The sequence below is a fragment of the Eretmochelys imbricata genome, chromosome 3 (genome assembly GCF_965152235.1).
Source record: "Eretmochelys imbricata isolate rEreImb1 chromosome 3, rEreImb1.hap1, whole genome shotgun sequence".
Classification (NCBI taxonomy): domain Eukaryota; kingdom Metazoa; phylum Chordata; order Testudines; family Cheloniidae; genus Eretmochelys; species Eretmochelys imbricata.
This window is the reverse complement of record NC_135574.1, coordinates 103,234,658-103,261,607: the sequence shown is the minus strand read 5'-3', so window position 1 is coordinate 103,261,607 and position 26,950 is coordinate 103,234,658. Positions and strand designations below refer to the sequence as shown.

Genomic DNA, 26,950 nt, shown 5'->3' with positions numbered 1-26,950 from the left:
CCATCAGCTGTTAATTTCACGAATATATCTGGCATTCATATTTTAATAGCATCGTTGTATAAATGTCTGTAATTGCTTAATTCTGTGTAAGGCATTAATCTTCACTTGTTGGGGATAACTTGTCACAACACACTCACGGCTGCTGTAGTTGTATATGACATCAGCCTCCTACTCATTAAAATAAATGCTGTCTAAAGCTAAGCTATAACAACATGCATAAGCCTATAATAGGCTTATAAAAGTGGGTGGCTAATCCTCATTATGGTTTGGTGTTATGTCATAATGAGAAAGTGACATTCAAAAAGTCCATGAAATGAGGTAAATCAACATTCCCCCTCCCCCATATAATAGAATCATAGAAGATTAGGGTTGGAAGGGACCTCAGGAGGTCATCTAGTCCAAACCCCTGCTCAAAGCAGGACCAACCCCAACTAAATCATCCCAGCCAGGGCTTTGTCAAGCCGGACCTTAAAAACCTCTAAGGATGGAGATTCCACCACCTCCCTAGGTAACCCATTCCAGTGCTTCACCACCCTCCTCGTGAAATAGTGTTTCCTAAATCCAATCTAGACCTCCACCACTGCAACTTGAAACCATTGCTCCTTGTCCTGTCATCTGCCACCACTGAGAACAGCCAAGCTCCATCCTGTTTGGAACCCCCCTTCAGGTAGTGGAAGGCTACTATCAAATCCCCCTACACTCTTCTGCAGATTAAATAACCCCAGTTCCCTCAGCCACTCGTCATAAGTCATGTGACCCAGCCCCCTAATCATTTTCATTGCCCTCCTCTGGCCTCTCTCCAATTTGTCCACATCCTTTCTGTAGTGGGGGCCCCAAAACTGAACGCAATACTACAGATGTGACCTCACCAGTGCCGAATAGAGGGGAATAATCACTTCCCTCGATCTGCTGGCAGTGCTCCTATTAATGCAGCCCAATATGCCGTTAGCCTTCTTGGCAACAAGGGCACACTGTTGACTTATATCCAGCTTCTCGTCCACTGTAATCCCCAGGTCCTTTTCTGCAGAACTTCTGCTTAGCCAGTCAGTCCCCAGCCTGTAGCAGTGCATGGGATTCTTCCATCCTAAGTGCAGGACTCTGCATATCTAATGGACTAACTCAGGGGGTGGAAGGTGCAGCAGAAGGAGCCAGTCAGCCCCTGCCAGTATTCCCTTTTGACTAACCACCCAGTGAGGACATAGCTGATGACCGCAGGCTTTAATTGACGGTGAATTTAAATACACATTTTCTATTCACATGTGCAGGGTGAGGAAAGTACAAACAAATATTTTTGGCTGCAGTTATTGATTGAGGCAGCATAGGGTCATGATTAGAGCAGTGGGGACTGGGAGTCAGGAGACCTGGGTCTGCCACCATGTCACTCTAAATAAGTCACCTGGGCCAAAATTGACAAACTTGCCTGCCTAAAATTAGGCCCCCTCGATTTATACAAATCGGGTGACCAGATGTCCTGATTTTATAGGGACAGTCCCAATTTTGGGGTCTTTTTCTTATATAGGCTCCTATCACCCCCCATCCCCATCCCGATTTTTCACACTTGCTGTCTGGTCACCCTATATACAAACAAGTGGTCTGATTTTACCCAAGGTTAACAGCTGGACCTAGGCGATGGGCCAACATTCACAAATCAAGGCAGTGGCAGCCATGAGTAGAACAGGAGTTTTGACTTCCAGTCCTCTGCTCTAACCATTACCCCCAAAGTATTTGTTGGTACTTTTATCTGGATGCAACCTATCTTGATTGAGGCTTTTTGGGTGGTATTGCCCCGATGATACTTAGCACTGGGATTTTAGTGCCAGTAAAATTGAGAGCAATAAAGCACCAATTTCTGTTCTCAAATGGTTTGGATCAGACCCACCACTGCTAACTGAGATTGCCTCAGGGCAGAGGAGAACAGGGAGGTTTCTGGAAGAAAGTTTTAAGGCTAAAGTCCCCTGATGAGCTCCCAGCCAAGGGCTATAAAGCCTGGTTTTTAGCCCAGTCTACTTACGACAGTAAGGAGTGCGTTGGGCGAGGGGAGGATCTGATTACTTCAGTACATTGGGATTGGTATATGTTTCAAATACCATCACAGCCAGATCCGGAGCTGTTGTAAATCAAGGTTGCTCCACTGATGTCAGTAAAGCCATGCGGATTTACCCTGCTAAGGGGGTATATTTTTGTGTATCTTGTTTACTTTCTTTTTGGATTTATGGTACTGCATGTTGGCAATTTGTCCTGGCACCATCCAGGATACCTGTTCCTCTTTAAACAGTTGGCATTGTTCTCCAGAGGACTTTCTTGCTCCACCAGACTTGAGATCAGTCAAGTCCAGACACAGATCCCCCTGGTGCCTGTTAGTGTGACAACAGCACAACAAATACAAAGGGATAACTGTTCGATACATTTCTCATTCTTGTTCCTGCAACACTTGTTCACATGAGTAACCCTTACTCAAACAAATAGTCCTCTTGACTTCAGTGGAACTACTTGCATGAGTATGTGTGGCAGGATTGGGCTCCACATGAATAAGGGTACAAAGAGGTAGGGAGAGAGAATTTGGTCCTGATTCTCCACTACCCTTCACCTTGGGCAAAGTGAGTGTAGAAACTCCACCAATTCAGACATAGCCTTTGACACCCACTTTGCACAGGTGTAAGCGACTACACAAAATGCAGAGCAACAGAGTGTGTATGTGTATATACATACATATATATCTTTGTGAAGGGCATCACCTTAAATCAAGTGTGCTCTGAGGTACCTGCACTTTTTCGTTTTGCTCCCCTTCACACTCATCTGCTTTCAGTTTTTTTGCAGCTTCTTTAAAATTCCAAACTCCAATTGTGTAAGCCGATGGGTGGCAACATGCCAGGCATCCATGCAGCAAACACCCTTTGACAGACATCCAGGCATCCATGAGCTGACAAGCTTCTTCACATGCTCATGCCTTCTGTAACACAGGTCATTTATTCAGTCTGGGATGCATTTATGCAAATATCTATATTGCTGCTTTGTTTGTGTGAGGGGGTGTTTTGTTGTATTTGTCACTGTATCTTTCGAAGCAGGTAAAGGAATGCAGAAGAGGGCTTTCTGCAGTATGATAGTGTACCAGGAGGCAAAGTATTCAGCTGAATAAAAGCCTAAAGCTATTCTGTAGAATCCTAGAGCTCGTTGAAAACCAGCAGTGTCACAAAACATGTTGAAAGGATGTTTCCATTTTGCAGGGTTTGAACCTGAGCTGTTTTTCATGAAGCTTTTCATGCTGTTGTTAACTGTTGTTAAAATCATTATGCCCATTGTTTTCTATACCGAAAGCCAGGTTTTCTTATTGACGCAGTTTTTGGTAAGAGAAAAATTTCCAGTGTGCTTTTAAAAATGACGATAAAATATGGATAAAAACTTTCACCAAAATTTTGATACTGTTAATAGTTTTTTACAGAAAGTTTCTTTTAAAAAAAAGGACATTTTTCAATGGAAAAAAATGTTTGTGTTTGAAAAATATTGATCTCCGCTGAATACTTAAATCTGCCTCTTGTGGGGCAGTTTACAGATTACCTATTTCCTTTCCTCTTATATGTTCCAGTCTCCCATGTAGTACCCTTTTTCACACTGTAAAATAGGATCTATAATTTCCCACCAAGTCTATCTTGATGCTTAATCACTAATCTTAGGGCATGCTGATAAGAGAGTTTTTTCATGACTTTGTCATAAATCTATTATTTCAACACATCTTAATTGCCAGGAGTGAAATTCTGACCCCCTTGAAGTCAATGGCAAAGTTCCCATTGACTTTAATGGACCTAGGATTTCACCTCAGACTTTTTCAGGGACTCAGAGGCCAGCAATTCCTGAGTTCTATCCCTGCTCTTCCATTGCTTCTCTGCATGGCCTTGGGTAAGTCAAATGTCTCCGCCTCAGTTTCCCTAATCTTAAAGTGGGGACACTAATACTTCTCTCGTGGGTATGGCTGAAAGGCTGTTTAGTTGATGGGCATACAGCACTTTGACAATACATGGTGCCCATTATTACTATTTTAGTTGTTGGTGGAGTCCTCTCTCCTTCCCGACAAACATCTGCAGGGATTGCAGAGCATTGCCATGTGAAGCCCCTTGCAGACGAGCAGTGATGCCAACATTCTTAGGCTTATCATGAGTCTTGCAACATTTGGTGCTTTTTTATAAAGCCCCAGCTCCTTGATTCAAGTGATTGCATGAACATATCAACTTTGATATAAAAAAATAGTTTCTCGCCCTCATGATTACAGAGAGACTAGAAAACATGACCAGAGTGAAGCCAAAAGGCTCAAAAACCAGAAGACAAATAAAAAGAACCCAGAACTAGTTAATTTAAAAAAACCTCATGATTTTTAAACCAGTCTCATGATTTTGGAGGGTTGACTGAATTTTTGTACCCTTGGGGCTGGCAGAACTGGACATGGGATGAAAAATCCTAGAGCAGCACTGCAAGAGCCATTACTTTGCAAGTTTGGATTTTTCAGTTGTACTTGGAGACTATCCCACTATTACAACACAGTCTCCCCTGGCAATCACAACAGACTCCAGAGCAGGCCCCGCTGAAGCTCCTGAAGTCTGGGATGCAGCTGGGACAGAACAGCTGACAGCCCTGAAGCGTGTTCCATTTAAAGGCAAAGGGGTTGCCTTTTCCCTCCGGTTTTCTTGAACTCCTAAATTAGTGATCAAGAGAAGGAGAGGAGAATGCTGGAGATGCTGGCAGGGAAGAAGACAGTTGTTCCCCACAAACGGGACTGTCTATATATCACACTGGATGAAGTGGTGAGGTAATAACTTTTATTGGACCAACTTCTGTTGGTGAGAGAGACAAGTTTTCGAGCTTACTCAGAGCTCTTCTTCAGGTCTGGGAAACTAACTCAAGAGTGTCATTGCTAGATACAAGGTGGAACCAATAAAAGATTTTACCTCACCCGCCTTGTCTCTCTAATATCCTGGGACCAACATGGCTACAATGACACTGCATATGACACTGGATGAAGTGTTTATTTTACAAAAAAGTGATGAAGAGCAAAGAGCTGGTCTGCTCGTTATGTCAGGTCTGAAAGCGGTATCAGAAGATCTAAGGATGATCCAGCCGTTCCAGCATCAGTCTCTATTTTCAGGGCTTTGTAACAGAGGAATGGGAGTTCCTTTGGGCTGGAACATGGCTAACAAAGGCTTCGCCTAGCAGGTCGTTTCTTTAAAATATGTCACATACAATTGTAATCGTAGGCCCAAATCCTGAGCGGTACTGACGTGTGCAACTCCAACTGACTCATTCGTTAAACAAATTTCTTAAATAAAAAACACACTGATCCAGTCTGAGATGTTTTGCTATTGGAGTGCAAGACTTACTTTTGTTTTTTAACAACTTCCTTTTTGTTCATTTGTAACTTGAAACCAGCTTTTTTTTAAAGTGTCAATGAACACATTATGAGATCACATTTTTGTCTATTTTGAAAAAAAACCCAATCCTACCTTTCAGACCCAAAGATATTTCTGTTTAGAAAATGTAGTTAGTGAATGCAACCATTTTTGGGGAGGGGTGGGGGGGAATAATGATCACAATGTTTTGATTGTTGGTATTTCCCACACTTTCCAACTTCCACAAAACACAGACCATGGCCAAATCCATTCCAAAGACTAGATTAGAGTCCAAGATTATTATTATTATTATTTTATTTTATTTATTATTATTTATTTTGCCTCTAAGCAAAATGTGCTCGCACGGCACTAAGTGCAGAGCAATGTGACTCTGCGAACTGCAAATAAAGCTACTGAACCACTTTCCCCCATTCAAAACTTCATTAAAACAACTTGGTGCCTGATAGAAAACCACAAGAGCTAGACATTGCTTCCTACAGGCCCCATCCAAGGCCCAATTAATTCAGTAGGAATTTTTTCCATTGACTTGGATAAGCTTTGGGCTGGGGCAGAGGTAAAGTTCTTCCAGGATCCAAGTTCAAGTGCTGGAGTAGCTTTTGCAATTATTTTCCATGCTAAAAACTTTCAAAGTCCTTACCCAGACCAAGTGCCCATTGATTTCAAAGCGTAAAGGGCTTGAAAGCATAAATATTTAAATATTTCATTACACTACAAGTCCCACTGAAGTCAATGGAGATTGCTAGGCTTATCTACCATTCAACATCTTTAATGTAGTCTGATCCATGTCAGTAGGAGTTTTACCATAACTAGGCTTCAGTGGGAATTGGCTCAGGCCCTTAGTCATTAGCATTCTCTTTGTACAACTTTTGCTTGGTAAATAGTAAGATATTGTATTTACACAGTGTCCATAAATAGAGAGGGAGAGTGTAACTTCCCACTCTGGTTTCTCCGTTGTTTGTACCTAGCTATGTCATGCTGACAGCACCTATTGTTCTGATGCCACTGAAGGGCGGCCAAGTTTTGTATCATTAGATTGTCGTCATGGTGCTAAGACTGCCGTCCATGCACAATAAAGGAGTTTTACTTCACCTACAATCACTATGTGCTGTTATCCCCGTTAATGAAACAGCCAATTATGTCATGGCTGTGCGGGCATACAAATATATGCAAAATGATTTGATTTAAGAGTGGGAGGAAATGGTTTTACAAGGTTAGCGTTCCCTTCGCCATGGAATTCCACTCTAACCCATGAGAGTCCAATTTAGCCAGCGAAGAGCCGGCAGTATTAGAGTATTATTTACAATTTGTTAATAACGGATACAAAAATAATAGTAGTACTTTGCAATTTTATAGCACCTTTCAGCGGAAGATTTCTAAGTGTCTGATGAATTAAAACTCACCCCAATTAACAAGGTGGGGAATGTATTAGTATGACCAAGAAAACATCCAAGCCTCACTGTTAAAAACAGGCTGGCCGGCAGATGAAATGGTTTTCACTTCCCTGGCTGCACGATGGAGAGGCTTTGTGCATGGGCATTCCAAATGAAGGCCACTGAAGCCATAGCTGGCACAGGGCTGCAGCTTGAACGTAGCATATCCAGGCTAAAGTGGCAGACAATGGCATCATAGCCTTGTTCAGCTTTCCGGAGTCCCCAAGTAGTTGTAGCAGCATGGCCAGCTACCACCTCACAAAACCTCAGGCGTTGTTTTACGTGACGATGGTGATGCTCAGGAGAAAGGGGAAAGGAAAAGGGGGCATTGCTGGGGGCAGGAATACAATGGCAGGCTAGCAAGGTCAAACTGCCTGAGGTAAGTTATTTTTAATTTCATTATTCCAAGTGAATTAGCTGACACTCTGCCTGCCTGACGCTAGTACAGGCTTCAGTCAATAATAACATTATTCAACATTCCCCCTCCACTGCAACTCAGGTACCCAGTCTTGCCCTCTCAGAGCTCTGGTGATCTCCACATTTTCCCATGCGTTATCCCCTCTTCATTGTGGCTAATGAGGCTTGGCTGGGGCTAAGTTTGGCTCTCATCAATGAAGGCAAGATTGGGGAGCAGCACAAGCCCATCCTTCCCACCTCCCCTTCCCACCCAGCGGGCTGGAGAGCGAGAGACATAGAAAATGAAGCTAGGGTGCCCAAGGGAACAATGCAGAGCACAGCCTGCTGGGAAACACAGACACTATCTCCCACCCCTCCTCCCCTTCCTCCTGCCCCTCCTCCTGGCTTGGTCACACTGAAGAAGGAAGGTAAGAGTGAGTCTGGCTGTTTAGCCCCTTAAATCATGCCGGTTCCTGGCTCCAGAGAGCGAGGAAGAAGCTTTCAGTATGTGACCACTGGTGAGAGATCAGAATAATGAGAGACAGTGTGGAAAAAGGGATGTAGGGAAAAATTATCTGGCCCACATGTACTCAGTGGGCGGGAGGAACTGTGTGGGTGACAGCGAAGCGCAAATGTGACAAGATTTTACCACGTGATATGGCAGCAAAAAGGGCCAGTGCAATTTTGGGCTGCCTGTGCAGCGGCCTCACATCATTGCGCGGGGATGAGAGAGTCCCACTCTGCATGGGTCAGGTGCAGCTTCACCTGGAATGCTGAATTCATTTCTGAGACCCGTGTTACCAGAGAGACACCTGGAAAATTTGAGAGCGTTTAGAACAGAGCACAAAAATGATCAACGGGTTGGAGGACCCTGGGGGAAGTTTAAAGGAGCTAAATATGTATATCTTGGCATTGTGACAGCTCGTTAGGCTGGGATGGGCATGGCAATGTATAAGAGTGTAAACACAAAGTATATAGAATTATGATTTTGTATGATAGCTGGGGGTATAATTAGCCAGAATTGGATGAAATTAAGAGAGGGAAAAGGTAGGCAGACTATCAGGGGGAACATCCTGGCTTTGATACTGTGGAATAGTGCCCCAAGGGAAGTAATAGACACCCCATTGTTTGAGCCGCTGAAAACGAGACAGGAAAGTAACACTAGCCATGGCACCTTAGGGAACAATCCTGCATTGGCAGGGCCAGGGACTGGATGAGGTAACAGGGCTTTGTTTTTTGGAAGGAATAATACATTGTAGGTCTCCTTGACCACTTGTGCTCCTTAAAGACCCCATGGAACTTTTTATTTTAATGTTAATGTCTCAATCAACCTTCAGTCTGGGGAATTCCAATCTGCTCCATAAATCCCACCTTCATTTCCAATTGCTTATATTCTTCATTTCCTGTCCCAAAGTGCTTGTCTGAAACTACTGCATAGTTTTACTGACCTCTATTAAATGACTGCTGCCTTCCACCCCAGAGTTGGCTGCATTTCAGTGGGGGGGGGAGGGTGAAGTGACCTTGGTATAGCTTAACTATTTAAGGAAAGTTTTGTAATTAATTGGCTAATGGTTGGAAAGTGCTCTAAAAGCCTAAGAAGAAAAGTACTATGGAAATGAAAAGAAACTGCAAAAGTACTATGATTAATCTGGTGGACAGTTTTTGGACTGTCATATCATTAGTTTAGCTATTTATTTATGCAATTTTTAGCTAGGTTTTTTTTTTGGGTCCATCTTGGGGAAAAAAGGGTTAATAAGTCTCAGTAAAACATTGACAGTCACTAGAGACTACTAAACTGAGATGAAAAACAAGACTGCACCTGTATGCTGGCAATTTCAGCTAGATTCTGGTCAGCTATTTTTCTCTAGTGCTTTGTTCTGCCAGCTGCCTCAGTGCTTTGGATGCAGGTGGAAGGATGGACTTTGCTATCTATAAAAAAATTTAATGGTGAAGACCAACTTCCGCTTCACCTCCCAGGGGATCAAAGTTACTGTATTGCTACATAACATGGCAAAGCAGCACAGAACAAGCTGCAGGCTACATGCCTAGCTACTGTGAGGGACACTTTATTCAAAGAAATAGCGGGAGATATTCCTCTTCTTTTTGAAAGACATAATGGATGCATGGAAGGAATCCCAAACTGAGCAACTATACACAGAAGGGACAAGCATTCACTTCAAATCATTGCCAGGCAGTATCAGGACCGTACTTCCTCCACTAAGGAGGAGTTGTATTTGTTCAAATAATCCAGTACACGGAAATGAAGTGCCCTGGAACGCTACGTATATGGCATGATGTATGTCTGACAAAGCAACTCTGAGGGACCCTACAGAGTCAAGTCATACGTGCTGGCATATAATAAACAGCCCCACCTGCTCCTGGAGGCACTTTCATTGTCTGTGGTGGAAAAACAAGCTACCGTCCAGACTTTTCAAAGGGGTTAGACCTATTCTCAGATTGTGAGAGTAATATTGTGAAGTAAATCTTTTAACTGAGATTTATCTAATCGCTTGATCCTCTGGGAGCTCTCTGGGGCAACAACTGCCTTTGTGCTATGAGTATTGCCTAGTAATAATGATAATATTGAGCTCTTATAGAGTGCTTTTCATCAGTAGATCTCAAAGCACTTCACAATCAACGCCACTGTGAGGTTTATCCCCATTTTACAGATGGGGAATTGATGCACAGAGACACTATGTGGCTTGCACCAGGTTACAGTTCTGACTGGAGTGCTTAGGTGTGACTGTGATAGAAATAAATAATAATCCTCTGATAGCAATGTAAGAACTCAGTGTGAGTAAGTCACAAGAAATATAAAGAATCTACATAAAAAAACATTAATAAGAGGGGAGAGAACTATCAGATCTGATGGAAAGGTTAAATGTAAAAGAGCCATGCACCAATTGAGTGGGCTTTGTAAATGCTAGTAGGAGCAAGGGACATTTGCTCTTTTTTTAAGTCACACAAACAGCTGCTTAATTTAGGTTGTTTTCTTAGGTTGTTGTTTTACATCACTGCTCTATGACCCCACGCCTCCAAAGTGACAGAAAAAGAGGAAAAAATACAGAAGTTGCTAAATGGAGATCAACGGGTTACAGCAGCTGAAAATAAGTATGTTGGGGGGGGGGGGTTGGTTTCTTTTAGAAGTGGCTACATAGCAGACAAATGTTAGAAGGTCAATCTATTCATCATGGTATGCCATGATAATCACAATGTTATCTAGGTAACATCACCTATTGCATGTAAGGATAATGAAATCTCCCCTGAAAGGACCCACAAGGAATTAGTTGCATCATGGGTGGTGCTTACCTTACTCTGAAGTAACAGGTGTTGCCTGCTGTGAAAGGCAAGATACCAGGATAGAGGGACCAAGTGTCTTATTTGGTTTAGTAAATTGTATGCTCTTGTGCATTTTCTGGTATTTGGACATTCTGATGCAGTATTGTGGATGCTGCCACAGACCCGCGTGTAGGAGGGGTCTGTCAATGGGCAAACGTCAACACTAGTTTCATATGTGGTCATGGGACAACTCTTACTTTTCCTGTGCACCACATACAGTAAATGAGTCACTGTTCCACCACCTATGGCAGATGAGCACTTACCTGACACATGTCTCTGGACTGCCTGAAGCATGAACAAGCTGCCCAGCTTTCCATTAATGACCTTCAGCTTTATCATATGCTTGGCAGACTACTAGTGCCATTAAGGCACATGACCTATTATATTAAAAGAAATATTTGACTTGGGTGGTGCTGTTGCATGCAGGCTCTGGACAGGTTATTCTGTGAGCCAGATTTATCCTGGCTTCAATGGTGTTACAGCCAGGATTAATTTGCTCTAATATGCTTATACTGTTCTAAAGATAATAAATAAGACCAGCCATTTCATTGGACTATGCATGCATGAGTGAAATAATTTCAAAATCTTCTCCCATTGCATGCACAGATTTTGATAACTGGTATTAACTTGTCTGTGGGGCAGGCTGGGATTGTCACTTGAACCAGCCCACCCGGTTAGCAGATGTTGCTGCTGCTGACATGGAATGTATTGGGTTCTGCGCTCACTGACTAAAGCAGGTGGATCGTTATCTCTGCCTGACGTAAGTGAAAAGGTGGGAGAGGTGCTCTAAAGAGAGGGGAGGGCTGAGCAGTCCTGAGGTAGGAACTCTAGGAGCAGCCAAGCCCGAGAAGAAGGTTTGAGCTGAATCATGTGTTGTACTGTTGTTAATTTCTGTGTTAGCAACTCTCCAGAAAGGGGTGAGTTAGGACTCTCCATTGTGTATGGACTGTGTCTGAGAGCTAGTTGGGAATGGCCCCTGATCGCAGTCTTTGTGTAGTAAATGTGGAAATGTACTCTGCAGTGGTATAGAGCGTGGCGGGTCCTGGGTTTATGGCTATATATTAGGAAGGGTTTGATTAGCTACTATGCCCATGGAGCAAGTTAATGGAATCTCTAGTTTATTTGAATATAAATCCTTCTCTCTTTGTAGGCTTTTCACACTTTGATTTCTACATGGGAATACATTAAAATTGCTCTTGTGTACAAGTCCCTCTCCTTCTCATATGCTTCCTGCAATCTCCCTGGTTCCCCTCCCAGAGCTGTAAAATGTGTGAGATTTTTCTAAGGAGCAGAATATCTAATCAATTGACATGGGGCCAGATTCTGCAATTCACACTCACACTGAGCAGTGTTTATTCAGGGGAGTACTCCCCTTGAAATCCTTGGAGCTAGCTGCATGAGTTAATGATAATCAACATGAGTGTTACATAATCTAGCCATATATTGATAAATGAATCCACATGCATTTCTATGGCTCTCGCCATTGTAGCACCTGAATTAAGGTAAATTAAATGATAATTCTCACAAATCCTAGCGAGCACCTATCCTGGCCACCCACTAGGACTGCTGTGGGGGGAATCCAAGCCTGTATGAGCTGGATCCCCTGAGGTGTGTTAAGCTTAAAGCCTCAGCAGGCTGCCGCTGTATTTCTATCCTTAGCCTCTCTGGCATATTTCCTGGGCACTGACTCTAGGACCAGTGCTGAACCCCACCTCTTTCCCAGAACTCTGCCCTAAGGTGTGAAGCTTCTTGTTTAGTTTAAGACTCTCAGGGGCATGCAGTAGTTGTAAAGCAGCTAACACACACTTTGCACAGAGCTAACCCATTTATGCTCTTTTATTCTTAATCACACAAAAGCACAAGAGAGTACAGATCATACAAAACTGATTAACAGGACTCACATTTCCCTGTCTACCTCACCCTTTCCTTGGGAGTCCTGTGGCACTATTGGGGTTCAGAAAGGCAAGTGGGGGTGTCCTCTGCATCATGAGGTTGTTACATGATGGGTGGTCTCTCCCTCCTGGAGCCCGTTACCCAGATGCTGTGACCTTGCTCTCTCCTGCTGTGCACTTCCTCTTCCTATCCGACTCCCTATTCCTGTGTGGCTCCCTTATTCAAACTCCTCCTGGTTACCTGGCAGCCTTTGTTCTATCTTTTGGGTAACTTTCTGTTGCTCCTGCCTTCCCCACTCCCTTCAGAGGGGTTGTGCTAAAACTGGATTTCTAAGGAGCCAGCTGCTTTTTAGCATAACCTTTGTGAGCAATAACTACCACTGTTAATAAGTATTTCTTATTGTCCCTGTTTGGTGTGTCCTGCTACAGGCCCTTTTGGCAACAGTGGATCCACGAACATGTAGGCACTCATGATATAGCAGTTTTTCCACAGTATACTTCATAATATCAATCAAAATTCATAAGTTTTGCAGACATAGCCCCAATGTATCCCGATAGTGCTGTAGGAGTGTGTTGAAGGTTAGAATTATTCCTTCAATGGACTACAAGGGGTCACTGCAGGGTGACTGAGACCTCCCCTTCCTACAGAGTTTGCTTTGCAGCACTCCTTGGTACTGCCAGGAAGCCAAGGACCAAACTCAAGGATTCGTTTCAAATCTAAGCCATCTGAAGCTGCATCTCCTCATAGGATTAACAGTTCCCAAATGGGCAGTTTTATTAAGAACTGCCAAACGAATCTCATCCATAACCTGTATCTTCCTCCACCCGTCCACTACTAAAATATACATGAAAATTGATAGTCAGTTGTCTTGCCTTCGTGTCTGTTCCCAGTTCCACTTCCACCCTACAGTGCGAGTGGCTAAGTCATTATGCAAGGTAACCTATTTCCCCTTGTTTTTTCCTACACCCCGCCCCCGTTCCTCAGACGTTCTTGTTAAACCCTGGATTTGTGCTGGAAATGGCCCACCTTGATTATCATACACATTGTAAGGAGAGTGATCACTTTAGATAAGCTATTACCAACAGGAGAGTGGGTTTGCGTGTGTGGAAAAGGGGTGGGGAGAAAACCTGGATTTGTGCTGGAAATGGCCCACTTTGATTATCATACACACTGTAAGGAGAGTGATCACTTTAGATAAGTTATTACCAACAGGAGAGTGGGGTGGGGGGAGAGAAAACCTTTTGTAGTGATAAACACCCATTTTTTCATGGTCTGTGTGTATAAAAACATCTTCTGTATTTTCCACAGTATGCATCCGATGAAGTGAGCTGTAGCTCACGAAAGCTTATGCTCAAATAAATTGGTTAGTCTCTAAGGTGCCACAAGTACTCCTTTTCTTATCACCAATGATGTAAAACATTTGCACAAAATAAATAACATCCCGGTTAAGTAAATGTGCTTATACACTTTACCAATAATTAGCTCACATATAAACAGTGCATAACCTTTGATTACCATTTGCGTCTTTTCAGTTACTCTTCTCAACTTGAATGAACTCTGGTGTAAAATATTCCCCTTGTTTTGATTACATATAAAGAAAGTTACATCCAAAAAACTATGTTAAAAGAACATTGAGGTTGCAAAGCCAGGCACTCAGGAGATACCACAGCTGTGGTTAGGGGCGACTCTACCAATTTTGCCGCCCCAAGCAGTCGCAGTCACCGCCGAAAGCCGCCATGGTAGGAAGAGCGGCGGAGCTGCTGCCGAATTGCCGCCACGGGACACGGACTGCCGCCCCATTCTAAATGCTGCCCCAAGCACCTGCTTGGAAAGCTGGTGCCTAGAGCCGGCCCTGGCTGTGGTCCCCCTGGTGTGTATGCGTTATGATACAGTCTTTAATTACAGGATCACTTCCACCAGTTCTTACCACTCTCAGCCTATCCTTGTTCCCACTTTGCTCTTCATCCCTCAGTAGTTGAGTCAGGTTGCTTCCTCCCTCTCCTCTACACTGCCTTGGGGCTATCAGAGGAAGCATTCTGAGCACAGGAGAGCCAATCCTCTTTCTCTTAGTTCTGATGCCTGGCACCACAACGGCCCTCTGTAGTGGGAGGAACATTTTCCGGGATATCCTTCTCAGCCCCTGCAACCTGGGATGGAGCATGCTCTGTACAGACAGAATCTCCAGATAATTTAGCTACCGAACTCAAAAAATCTTTACTGAGCATGTGTGAACTCAGATTTTCAGGTGTTATAATTTGGCCAAACTTGGTTCACAAAAGGCACATCCCGGACAGCAGAGCAATCACTCTGCCAAATGTTAAGTCCCTGATCCCAAGCATGGAGGCACCAGAACTTCTCAGTTAAATGGTTGCAAGATTATTATTTTTTAAGGTGAGCAAAAATTAAAATAAAAAAATAGTCCCTACCCTCATTCTCAGAAATGGCTGAACCGTTTTTGCTAAAACTGTTTTGTTTTTTGATTGATCCCTTTTATTTGTTTTCAAATACAGAAGGAGCATTAAGTAATTTCATTACCTGCAATAGTACTAACCTTCTTACTAATTGTGACATGGCTAGTGTTAGTCAAAGAAGACTCACTCTAAAGCTTCAGGTTCCCAGAAGCTAATCCTGAAACACCTTGCTTATCTCAGAATTCTGGATATATTTAAAACAAATGTCACATTTTGGATTGGACAAGGTTGTCTTTGTCAAAAAGCAGCCTTTGGGACTAGCTGTTGCGATGCTGTTGTTTCATCAGAATTTAGATTATTGTACTTCTGTTTATCAGCAGTTAACATGAAATTCACCAAAACTTTAAGCGAATAGTTCTCCTATGAAATAGTCCTTGCCAAATACATTTTTTGGACAGAATGCCATCTACATCTATGTACAGGAACCATTGTACAAGGGAACATTTAAAATGAATACAAACCAACCTTCCCTAACTATGTTTTAAAGCCAACATGTATGTCACCAGGATCCATAAGATATAGAATATTTGTTCTGAATCGTTATATCATCTCTGTATCTCTTTTAAGCCCAGAATCAACATGCCCCCAGCTACGCAAACATGTCTGACATCTATCTATTCCAACATTCTTAATAAGTAATTTCCAGCCTCATGTGTGTACTTTCACACTTTGTGCTCTGAAAGGTTGTGGAAAATAGAGAATATTGTATTTGAGGTCACATAATTCACAGAGGAACATACTACATAAATGGAGCTTCAAAACCCAGGGCTTCATGGACACTAAAACCTCCAGGGGAAGCCAAATATTCACAGGGTATCTCTGAGCCCACAATTTTTCCCTTTGGGTTTCTGAATCCTCAGGGAGATGATAGCTGCGACACAGGTTGCCCCAGCATATTGCCAGATCAGCATGGACAGCTGTGGCTCTCAACAGTAGGAAGCATTGTTAGGTCAATCTTAAAGTAGGTCCTTGAAGTTAATGTGATTATGCAAATGCTGTCCTAACTACCATGGCTCTCTTTTATCCTTCACAAATGAATGCATTGTCACATTTCATTATGTGGATACAGTCCCATTGGTTTGGTGGTATCATTATATCTCTTGGAAATGGACCACGTAAAGGCCATTCACTGTTGGCATTGCATTGTGCCTTTCCTCAGGCAAAGAAACTTTGACCCACAAATTAGAGTGGTAGGGATTTTCAGGCCAAATGGTGCTTGCCTTATTCACATGATTACTCCCATTGACTTCACTGGGACTACTTGAGTAAGGCAAGCAGGAATTACTGTTAGAGACAATTCTACAGTTAAGTCCAGGCTGCAATTTACACATGTTGAAGCTAATATGTGAGAAACATTAAAGCCCTGTGTTGCTGGACAGATCACTATCATCCTAACATCTGAACAGGGTCAAATAAATGTTAATGGTTTCATTCAAACATATCAAACATGACTGATTTCAGACCCTTTGTTGATTTGTCTTCAATGAAAACTGATAGCACGCAGTTTCATTTTTCATAGCAAAAAATGGTCTTTGCTGTTCACACAGCAAATCTGTTTTTGGATTATTTTCAATTTTTGCAGTGGGGGGCTGTCAGTTCCCTCCATTTATTCCCTTTTGTAAGCCTATGTCTTTCGAGCGAAGAAGGCACATCAATACTCTGAGGCGCATCAATACTTCTCCTGGGTTGGCTAGAAGGGAGTGCCCCTAAGAGAAATATGGAGTGCAACTTCTCAAAGAGCAGCATATACACTATCACTGGAACAGTCCTAGCTCAGGGAGATGGTGAGTGGTACCTGGAGCTCCACATCCTCCCATTATATTCTTCTCTTCTCTATAATATCTTATATCATCCTCGTCGATGTATTCTCTGAATGCCACTAGAGCAGTAGGTAGGTCAGCCCTCTCCCCACCGATGTACATAATGAATAGAAAACCTAAGTTTAAATTATTCTAAATGTAGTGAAATGAATTTCTCCTTTCTTCCATATATTTCAATTTCCTTGTGAACTTTCGACCCCGTCCTAGGCAGGTACTGCCAATGTAACCAGACTGCAGTTCTAGCATCATGAGTCTCTCTGGCATGACACACAAGTACTTGGAAATTTAAACAGCATGGACAAATTGGCCTTTCAGGTGGGATTTCTTTATTTCAAGATAAATTTTTTAACAAGAGTTTATTTCTTGGTTTGGAAATCCTTTGAACAAAGTCAGTTAAAGAGGAAGCAAAAGGAGCTTGTGTCAGTCTGACGGTTAGGGAGGCAAACCAAGGTATCACTTTAAATTTAACAGTCCATCCATTCAAGCTGTCATATCAAAAAGGTGGTTGCTCCATTCATCCAATGCCAAAGTGGATGGTAGCAGGGGTTTTTTGGAAGTCAGAAAGATGCCCAAACCATAGAAGTGACAGCTTAACACTAGGAAAATAATCCAGCATGTTATTTTAATGATCAAATAGGTGGGGAGGGGGGTGCAGTTTTATGATGCCTAAGGCTGAAGTATAGGGCAGGTGTGTCAGATTTATCCCTTTCGCCTCACACTGTTCTTGGGACCTAAACGTTCAGACTATGCCACTTTGGTTGAATGCAGACAATCCAAAGCTGAGCTGGGACACGTTGTTTTTACAGTTGAGGTGCATAGGATATATACACCGTAGTTTCTGTGATGGTTTTCTTTCACTATATGAGCTGCAGTTGTATTTTTATGGGTTTTGTGACAAAGTATATAGATTCCAATCAGAGGTTGGCAAGGGAAGGGTTAATCCTATTTTGGTTAGAGGAAGCTAGGGCTATGTCTTCATTGCAGAGTTAACTGAAGTTATCTACACTCAAGTTACTCTTCTCAAGTTTGCCTAGCTCTAGTGAAAGTGGCCATGCTGTGAAACAAAACTCCAGCTCCTGGGTCGATACTGGAGCTGCCGTGGGCGGCAGGTGAAGCTTCCCCTGGGGGAGGATAGCTCCCTGTCCTGCCTCTTCCTCCCATGCCCCCGCACACTCCGTCCCTGCCCCTGCTCTGCCCTAGGCCTCTGCCCCCTCCCCACTCCATCGGCCACCACCACTCACCACATTGCTCCTCTCCTCGCCCACGAGGCTCCCTCGCCCACCACTCCCCTCATTCCTCTTCTCCTCCATTGTCCTCCCCATCGGGGGGTAGGGGGGGCAGGGTGACCAGACAGCAAGTGTGAAGAATCGGGATGGGGTGGGGGGTAATAGGAGCCTACATAAGAAAAAGACCCCAAAATCGGGACTGTCCCTATAAAATCAGGACATCTGCTCATCCGAGGGCGGAGTGAGGAGGAATGGGGCAAGTAGCGGGCAGGGAGACCTCTCAGGGAGGGGGGTGAAGGAGAGGAGGGACGTGGCGAGTGGCTGGGACTTCCAGAGAGAGGAGGCGGAGTGGAGGACAGGAGAGATTCACCAGGCAGGGGCAGGCAGTGGGGGCCTCAGGGAAGGGGTGGAGTGGGGAGGAGGAGTGCAGGCGGGACCACCACACCGCCCAGGCACCTGGCAGCTAGTCAGCAGTGGCTGTGCCAGGGGAGGCTTAGCTTCCTCTGGCCTATTATACCTGCCGCCCATAGGCACTGCACTCACTCAGATGTGGCACTAAGCCGTTTAGATCCCATGGTGCCTAGCCCTGCATAAGCTGAGCCACTCTATGAATTGTTTACCAGGAAACTGCGGGAGAACCAGTCTGGCCCTTTCTGAGCACATGGTGGGGATTGCGGGAAGGCATTGGAGGACTAGCAGCACTCAAATGGTGCTAGCCTATGCCCACGTTGCAGGAGTAGCTGCTAAGCAGCTGATGAGTTGTGCTAATTCAAGCTTCAGCGGACGTCTCCTGATGGGCCAGCCAATTCCAGTTAAGGGTTTTTGTGTATGGGTGGGATGTGAGTTGCAGCAACACCTGAGCTACAACTCAAGTTAACTTTGCAGTGAAGACAAGCCCTTAGACACCAAGATAGCAAGCACTTCAGAAATACCGTAGTGAGAACCACAGGTGCCTTCCCTGAGTGCAGGGCTGAGTCAGCTGCGGGCAATTAATATTTTCTAGCCCAGTACTGTGTGGGTCTGATCCGAAAGCCACTGAAGTCAATGTGGTTTTTCATTGGTCTCAATGGGCTTTGGCTCAGGCCCTATCACACAGATGTGCTGTGGTGGTTAAGTCTAGCAGCAAGAGAGGAGTGCTAGAAACATGACTGGCGCTGAAAGGCAAAAGAAGAAAGAAAATATTGCTCTTCTTTATTCCATGACTGAAATGAGATGTAGCTAAGACCTTTGCTTTGGAAGGAGCTGAAGTAAGCCCTCGCTTGCCTTTTCTCTGGCTGAGGTAATCCCTGTTGTATTTTGTTTGGCTCTTTACTTTTCTCTTTGAAACAAACCACACCACAGAGGGGTTGAGGCTCCATTGAGGGATGCAGAACCGTTGTCACTGGGTTTAGGCGATCACAGGATGCAGATTGTGTTAGGGAAAGCAGCCAAAGCTTCATACACTTTCTTCATTGCTCCTATGCTAGTGACACCAGTCTTGTGCCACAGTTCAATACCAACAGCTTTTGTTGATCATATTCTATCTGTGCTCATGTGTGGCTATGTTACGGTATTCAGGGGCTATGGTTAAAACTGCAAAAGAGGCATTTCCTTTCCCTCTCTTTATTGATCAGACCTAAGCACGTCATAAACTGTCTACTCACAGCCATCCATACGCAGCAATGCAGGGGATGTTGCTGGCCAAAGACATAATGGCAAAGTCCTATATATGAAAAGGGCTATGGAAACTCTAATGTCCATGCAATGCAAATAGGACACTCCATTGTTAAGGTTCCCTCCAACAGACCTGCCACCACTTCCCCACAACTCCATGATGAATTGCACAGTCCATATTTTATCTACCTACAAAAGTTGGAGTAGTGCTTCTAGGATCAAAACCTGTGGTTATTGGGAATATAGGTACTGTATTGCAAACCCATGGCTTACCATCCCCTCAAGTTTAGAGTGTGCCCACGTCTGTTGATTTGAGAGTAAGTGAAACATTATCGCTAGAAAATGACAAACAGAGGAGTATACATGCATTCATGCCCATCTGTGTTCAGCCATTCAAACTTCCTGATGTATTTGGCATCAGCAGTGCTCTCGTTATGTGCTACACTGGAAATAATTGGGAGATGTGTAGAGTTGGTCAAATAGTGTAAACATTTGTTTATGAACACTTTTCTGAATTAAAAACGTTATTAGGCACTGTTTGTGAATATTCATTTGACCAAAAAAAATAAAAAAAAAATTCAGATAAATGTTTGTAAATGTTACATATTTGTGATTAATCAAAAAACAAAATTTGTTTCCCCCTGAAATGAAATTTGTTTCTGACAAAAGTCAAAGTAGTTCATAAATATTAAGCTATTCAATCAAGGAACAGAAATAGCAGCACCATGTGACTTAGGTGACCAATCACAAACTTCAGTATAAGGAATTCTGATTAGTTGCCCAAATACTTTCTATGAACAATTCACTTAAAGTTCTTAGACCCAAGTATGTTTGTAAAAATGATTTGTAGAACCATATTAAATACATAACAAATTTAATTTGATTGCAGATAGTTCACGAATAAAAAGCATCAAACGTGCTGAATAAATTGCTAACTTTGAATTGTATAACCAGCCCTATTAATGTGCCTGCATTTCTGAGGGCAGAATTTGGCTCTGGATGATATATCCTCACTCATTTAAAACACAATAGTCATCCAAAGGAAAAGCTCTAGCTGTTTCTTTCTGGCAGGAAAAGAAGGTTGTGAGTTCACACTGGCACCAGGGACTGCAGTGAAAACTGCCTAGACGCCTGTGTCAAGTCCAAAAAAAAGAGGTCAACAACAACAACTACTCCAGTCGGTTAGGAATGATCAATTTAATTTGAATTAAAGACATGAGTCCTGAGGATTGAAAGATTTGGCCAGGCTGCCTCTCCTTGGCTGCTCAGCTAAAAGCATACCTCAGACACACTGATTCTTGGCAATGCTTGTCTGCTCTATTGATTGAGTCCTCCCATAATAATGAAAAAGCAGCCAAGCAGGATGCAGAACAGTGTTTAAAAACCATAATACCTACTCTCCTCAACTCGTTTTCTTCTTCCTAGTAGAAACAGCCTGGTTTATTCTATAAACTAAATCCTTCCTCCTCTGCCCCCTGCATAGGGGAATGATTTAGATATAGAATTTAATCTGGCAGAAGGGGAAGGTAGAAAGGGTGGATAAACCACCAGGTTTAAATGATTGACCATGTGGGGTTGCGGTTTGCTCCAGAGCTGTGGTTTTCAACCTGTGGCCCATGGACCCCTGGGAGTCCGCAGACTGTGTCTAAGATTTTCAAAGAGGTCCATACCTCCATTCAAAATTTTTTAGGTGTCCACAAATTAAAAAATGGTTGAACACCACTGTTCTAGAGCCAACCACTTGCCTGGCCAGCCAGCGTGAAGGAGCAATGTCAAAAGGATGGCTAGGGAGAATACAGTAGGACCAAGAGAGTGAGGGTAAAAGTAATAGCAAAAACAATAAGGAGTCCTTGTGGCACCTTAGAGACTTAACACATTTATTTGGGCATAAGCTTTCATGGGCTAAATGACTGGTGACTGAATGAAGTGGGTTTTAGCCTACAAAAGCTTATGCCCAAATAAATGTGTTAAGTCTCTAAGGTGCCACAAGGACTCCTCGTTGTTGTTGCTGATACAGACTAACATTTCTACTACTCTGAAACCTGACACCATGCAAGGCGGTAAAAATAATGAACACCTGGGAAATATTTTTCCTCCAGCTTTTTGTAGCGAGATGTAACCCAGTGGTCAGTTTGTGTTATGGGTCTCCTGCGGTGTCTGATCCACTGCAGATGTGAATCCGTTACAGCCACTAGCTAGGAGAGAGTGGCTCTTTAGCTCAAGATGTACAGACTTATACTTTTCGCTCTGGAGATCCGCAGTCCAAGATGGTAGCTCTCACATAGTTGAGTCTTTTCCAGGATTTGAACCTGGAACCTCTTGCACAGAAAATGCACTATTCTGGAACAATGCACTGAGGACAGGTAAAAAAATGCAAAGCTTGCTGGAAAACTGCTTCATGGGCTGGTATTTTCTGTTACTGTTTCACTGCTCCTCTGCCTCTTTTAAAATACCCCCCCCCCTCGCCGCACCCGAGACAAAATAACACCTTTGAAATTAGTGCCCCCTGCTTAAATAATATACATATATATATAATTCTTTGCAAAATTCAAAAGCCTTCACACTGGTGATGTTATGAACCTATAATTGCAGGGCTGTAAAACGGTTCATAGATGTTTGAGCCAAATTCTGCTCCTAGTTAAATGCAGAATAACTTGACTGAATCTCAGTGGGCTAAATTCTACTTTCACGTACACTATTGACTTTGCTGGAGTGACTTCATATTTCCAACAGTCGGGGGTAAATTCACCCAAGTGCAGAAGCTGAATTGGCACAAAGCCAATTACCTCTTGCGAAGACCATTTACAACCTCAAGAGAGGGTTTGAATGCTGCTTAACTAATGCATAGGACTTATGCTGAGCCTCTGCAAGGAGGTGTATTTTACTCTTTGAGCAGAATTTGACCGAAGGGAACTGTTCAGGTGAACACGGCAAGCAGGATTTAACCTTTATTTTGAAGAGCAAGCACAGTGAAAGTTGGGAGAAAAAAATAAATAATCAAATATGTGGGCCACAGCATTCAAACAAAGCCTGTTCCCTTGTTCATTCCAAGATCCACATGCATGCAGAATTCTATGCAAATCAGGCTTAATCTGCTGAGTGTTTTGCATTTTCAATAAAAGGAGTGAAAGGAAAAAGGAAGAGTTTTCCGACGTATTAGCTATAACTGTCACCATAAATAAGGCACCTATTAAAACGATGTTTGCATGCCATGTTAGGGCGATCAGTCCTCTGCAAAAAGATGAAAGTTCCAATGCTGGGTATTTCCAGAGCAAACCTCCAGATTCTCTATTTAGCTAAACCCTGGCTAGATGGTTACAGTAACGTGCTCTCAAAAACCAGCAGTGCTTTGCAGTTAGGACTGCAGACCTTCACAGCCAGGGGCAGGCTTCTCAGTGAAATGAGAGACCTAGCATAAGTTTGGGGTTGTTTTAGCTTCAAAGCCTTACTTAAGCTGTAACATGCACAAATAGAACACTTTTCATTGTCCATGAAATCCTGCAGCCCCCCCTCTCACTTTGTATAAACAATTTCATGCCCCCATGGCGGAGAGTCGGTGCTATCCCCCACTGTAGCAGACTACAAAGACAGTAAATAAGCCGCAGGAGGCTGAGCAATTCCCCCAGTGTGTGGGCAGCATAAGGCTGACATAAGCAGCCCTCCGCTGGCCTGTGGCTGCTCCTACTTACACCAGGGGCCAAAAGCACCCAAGAATGCAGGCTCTTCAAAGGGGCTGCAAAGTCACATTGGTCCTCTCCTTTCCCTGAACTGCGCCTCTGGAGGTGCACCAGATGACCTAGGCGAGAAACTGTGCTGCACATCTTAGTCACAGCACAGAAGGAAGGCAGCTAAGGTCGCTCCAAGCCCTCTTTTGACCTTGTATTATACTGGGCTGCTTTGGGGACTCCAGGGGCCTCCAAAGTAACTTAGGCAGCCCTGGGGAACCTGTCTACACGAGGCCAAGTCTCTCCGGGCTGGCCTATGGGCTGCAGCATTCCCTGCAACCTCTGCAGCGCTGGTGTCAGAGGCCCACCCTGCCATACACCTCCCGCCCCAGCACACCCATGTGCCAAAGCTTGCAAAGGGCATCCTTGAAGGGCAACCTTATGGCAATCTACTACCGTGCCTGTACCGGGAGAACCTTCCCGCAGGGGGATATGGGGCTCTAAGAGCTCCTTTACACTGTTGCAGCCCTTTTACCTTGAGTAAAGGGGCTAGAGTCAGGGTATGGATCTTAGCCCTGGTTCTTAGAGACTTAGTAGGTTGAGCCTCAAATTATGTTAAATTGTCTCTCAGATTGAGCCAAATTCTGCTCTCATTTACACCAGTGTATCTCTGGAACACCTGCATCAACTTTAGCACAGGGTGTTCTGCAACAGTTAAGTAAGATGAATGATAGTTTTAAATACTGACTTATATGATAGCATCTCTTGAAAAGCTGATAGAGCAAGGGGCAGAGTGCCCTCATTTTCCAGCTACACCTAGGGAGTGTGATTCTCCTCCGCACTGTCCTGGATCTGGCCCTACAGGCCTGATCACTTATCCATGAAACTCACTAGGAGTTTTGGGTTAGATTTTGATCTCTGGCTTGTTGAGCCGTGTAAAAAAGTACGCATGGACGTCCTGCTGCAGTATATGCACCCAGGATATTGCTTTTATTGCATCTGGTATGCCAGTCTCAAATGGGAGGATGCAAATAAACTGGACAATAACCCAGCAGAGCACCAGTTTTGCACAGAAGCTGCTGCTAGCCCCTCAGTTGCCCAGATTACTCTGTTTTTTGGTGTGGCTGTAGCTTTCAGGCCTGAATCTGCTGGAAGCTGAGCACCCTTGACTCCCATAAAGGTCAATAAGAGTTGAGGGTGTTGACTGTGTACCAGGATGAGGCCCTTGAGGTCTGAACAAAGTCCTACTCTTAGACTGCTACTAAGAATACACTACTACTATATACTGGACTGAGGCAGAACCCAACTGCTACTGCTTACTCACCTAATTGTCCCATTGGCCTCAAGGGAAAAAGTCCCGTTGACTTGATGGTGGCAATATTATTTCTGACAATAATGTTTAATAGGAGCAAGTTTCAGAGACTAAGCGAATTTAAGTAAAAAAAGGACACACTTTATTTATCTACAAGGCAGTACATTGTCATACCAAAAATTAAGTGCAGATGAAGCTGCACCAAATGCTATTAAGGCAGCAAAGTCAGAGTCTTATTAAAAACAAACAAACAAACAAAAAAAAACAGTGTTCTTGCCAGATTGGTAGAGGTTTGGTACGGCAGTAAAAAGAACCATATATTTCTAAGAACCTGATTCAGTATGTGAAACCCAAGTTAGGGAACAATTAGGCTAAACATGGAACGAAACAGACAACATGAACAAGACAGCGTTCTCCCAAACATATGAAGGTGCAATGCATGCTCTTACAAACCAATGAGAAACAAAACACAACCAGACAAAAAATAAAAAAGAAATCTCCCAGGAACAGTGTTCAAAAGTATTGCTTATAAAAAAAGGGGGAGGGGGAAAGTAAATATATAAAAAAATAAAATAAAAAGGTCTGAAATGCTAGTGCAGAGTCAATTAGCTAACACCAAAGTTTGTTTTCTTTCCATATAAAGCTCTACTGCCCCTTTTACACTGGCAGCATGTCTACATGCTAAAGTCCGTAGCAGCAAAACACAGTATCCATTTGGCATTTACAAAATTAAATTACTGAATAAAAATATAATTTGCTCTCATAAATCTATGTTTCATACAGTAATAATTTTTAAAGCAAGCTAATAAAAATCCCCCCAAAACAGAAACACACAATGTATAAGTGGTCTAAAACCATAACAAAATCAAATAGTACTTCAAACGGTATGGATTTTTGAGCATTCACAATCTTGATCAGTTTCCCCCTTTGTATAGACTAGCGTTTGTAGTAATGCTTTTTTATTGCAGTATTTTGTACCAATGCATTTTGTTCAGTGATTCAGAATAGAACTGTCTGAGTACCTGCTCTTTATAAAAACCCCACACGGTTTGTCACTGAAATAACAATACTGGTGTATTATGTCTGCTTGATCTGAAAAAGTACAAAAACAATCACTTGATTTTTAAAAGTCTGCATTAAGATAATAATTCGTTGATTAAAATTCAATGCCTAATAATTTAGGCAAGTGTCATTTATTTTAAAAAAATCCGTTTAAGTTGGGTGAAATCCAACAAGAATATGCTCCGTGACTAAATGCACTTTGTGCTGCTCCCAACTGTTGTACCACAACAAAAATATGTTCTTCTCCCATTCGCGAAAAGTTTCCATGTAGAGGAACGGTGAATTCCAGGTCAACGTGAAGTGTTTTGAAAACCGTAATGCTTGTCTGTAGACCCTTTACATGACCAGAGTCCGTGCTGAGAATGCATTCATGTATTTGCGTGCCTGCTCGGTGAGGATCATCTGATCCTCTATCTTCCCACAGGATGCTGATTCCCAGGCATTGCTCAGGTGCTAAATTTTAAAAACAAGGAGAGAAGTTAGGGTCTGGTAGAATATTATTTATTTTTTTGTATCACGGTAGCACCTCCAGGCCCCGACTCAGATCAGACCCCAAGGTGCTAGACACTATACAAACATACTCGGAGACAGTCCCCCGCCCTGAAGAATTTAACATCTAATTAGACAAGATATACCAAGGAAATATTATTCCATTTTACAGATGGGTAACTGAGGCAGAGAAAGAGATTAAATGATTTACGATCAAACAGGCAGAGCAGGGAATGGAACTCAAATCTCCTGAGACTTGGAAGGCTGTCCTTCCCCTGTACAAGAGTATCTTCAGAGAGTTCCCTTCTCTTGCCTTTCTAGTAAAGGCCTAACTAGAGATGTTCTTTGCAGGTTAACCCTAACATTGCTCTGACAGATTAAAAACTACAGGCACATGTAAATTCCTGCTGGATTTTTAGACTATAAAGATAGATTCTACCTGCCTCTGCACCCCTCAACCAGATTTGATGATCATGACGGCAGCTAACAAATAGTTCAACCTTCTTAGCCACTTTTGCCTGTGCGTAGTGATTAGCACATACCCAGTCGCAGATCCACTTTAGCAGAAAGGAGGAGGGGGAGAACTAGCTTTCAGCAGAAATCACAGGCTAATTATAATTGAAGACATTTCAGTTCTTGGATTATTTACAGGGACTGGAGACTGTTCAGTACAGTGTTACACTGAGATAAACATATCCACTGTGAGGGCTGCGCACAGTGTGTTTGTTTACTCACTATACAGGTGAAATGTTCTTCATTGCCTGGAGCCATAAGTAGTGTAGGAATTTCAGCTCCTGG

At 43.2% G+C, this 26,950-nt stretch overlaps 1 protein-coding gene across 3 annotated transcripts in view; it reads right to left on the bottom strand.

The window, feature by feature from the left end:
* Positions 1 to 24,720: 24,720 nt before the first annotated feature.
* Positions 24,721 to 26,950, bottom strand: part of MYB (MYB proto-oncogene, transcription factor) — a 35,360-nt gene continuing 33,130 nt past the window's right edge. For all 3 annotated transcript variants that reach the window (XM_077813075.1, XM_077813074.1, XM_077813073.1), the window contains one exon: positions 24,721 to 26,116. In XM_077813075.1, the coding sequence (XP_077669201.1) occupies positions 26,000 to 26,116 (117 nt within the window). In that variant the 3' untranslated portion in view covers positions 24,721 to 25,999. The remainder of the gene's footprint in view (positions 26,117 to 26,950) is intronic.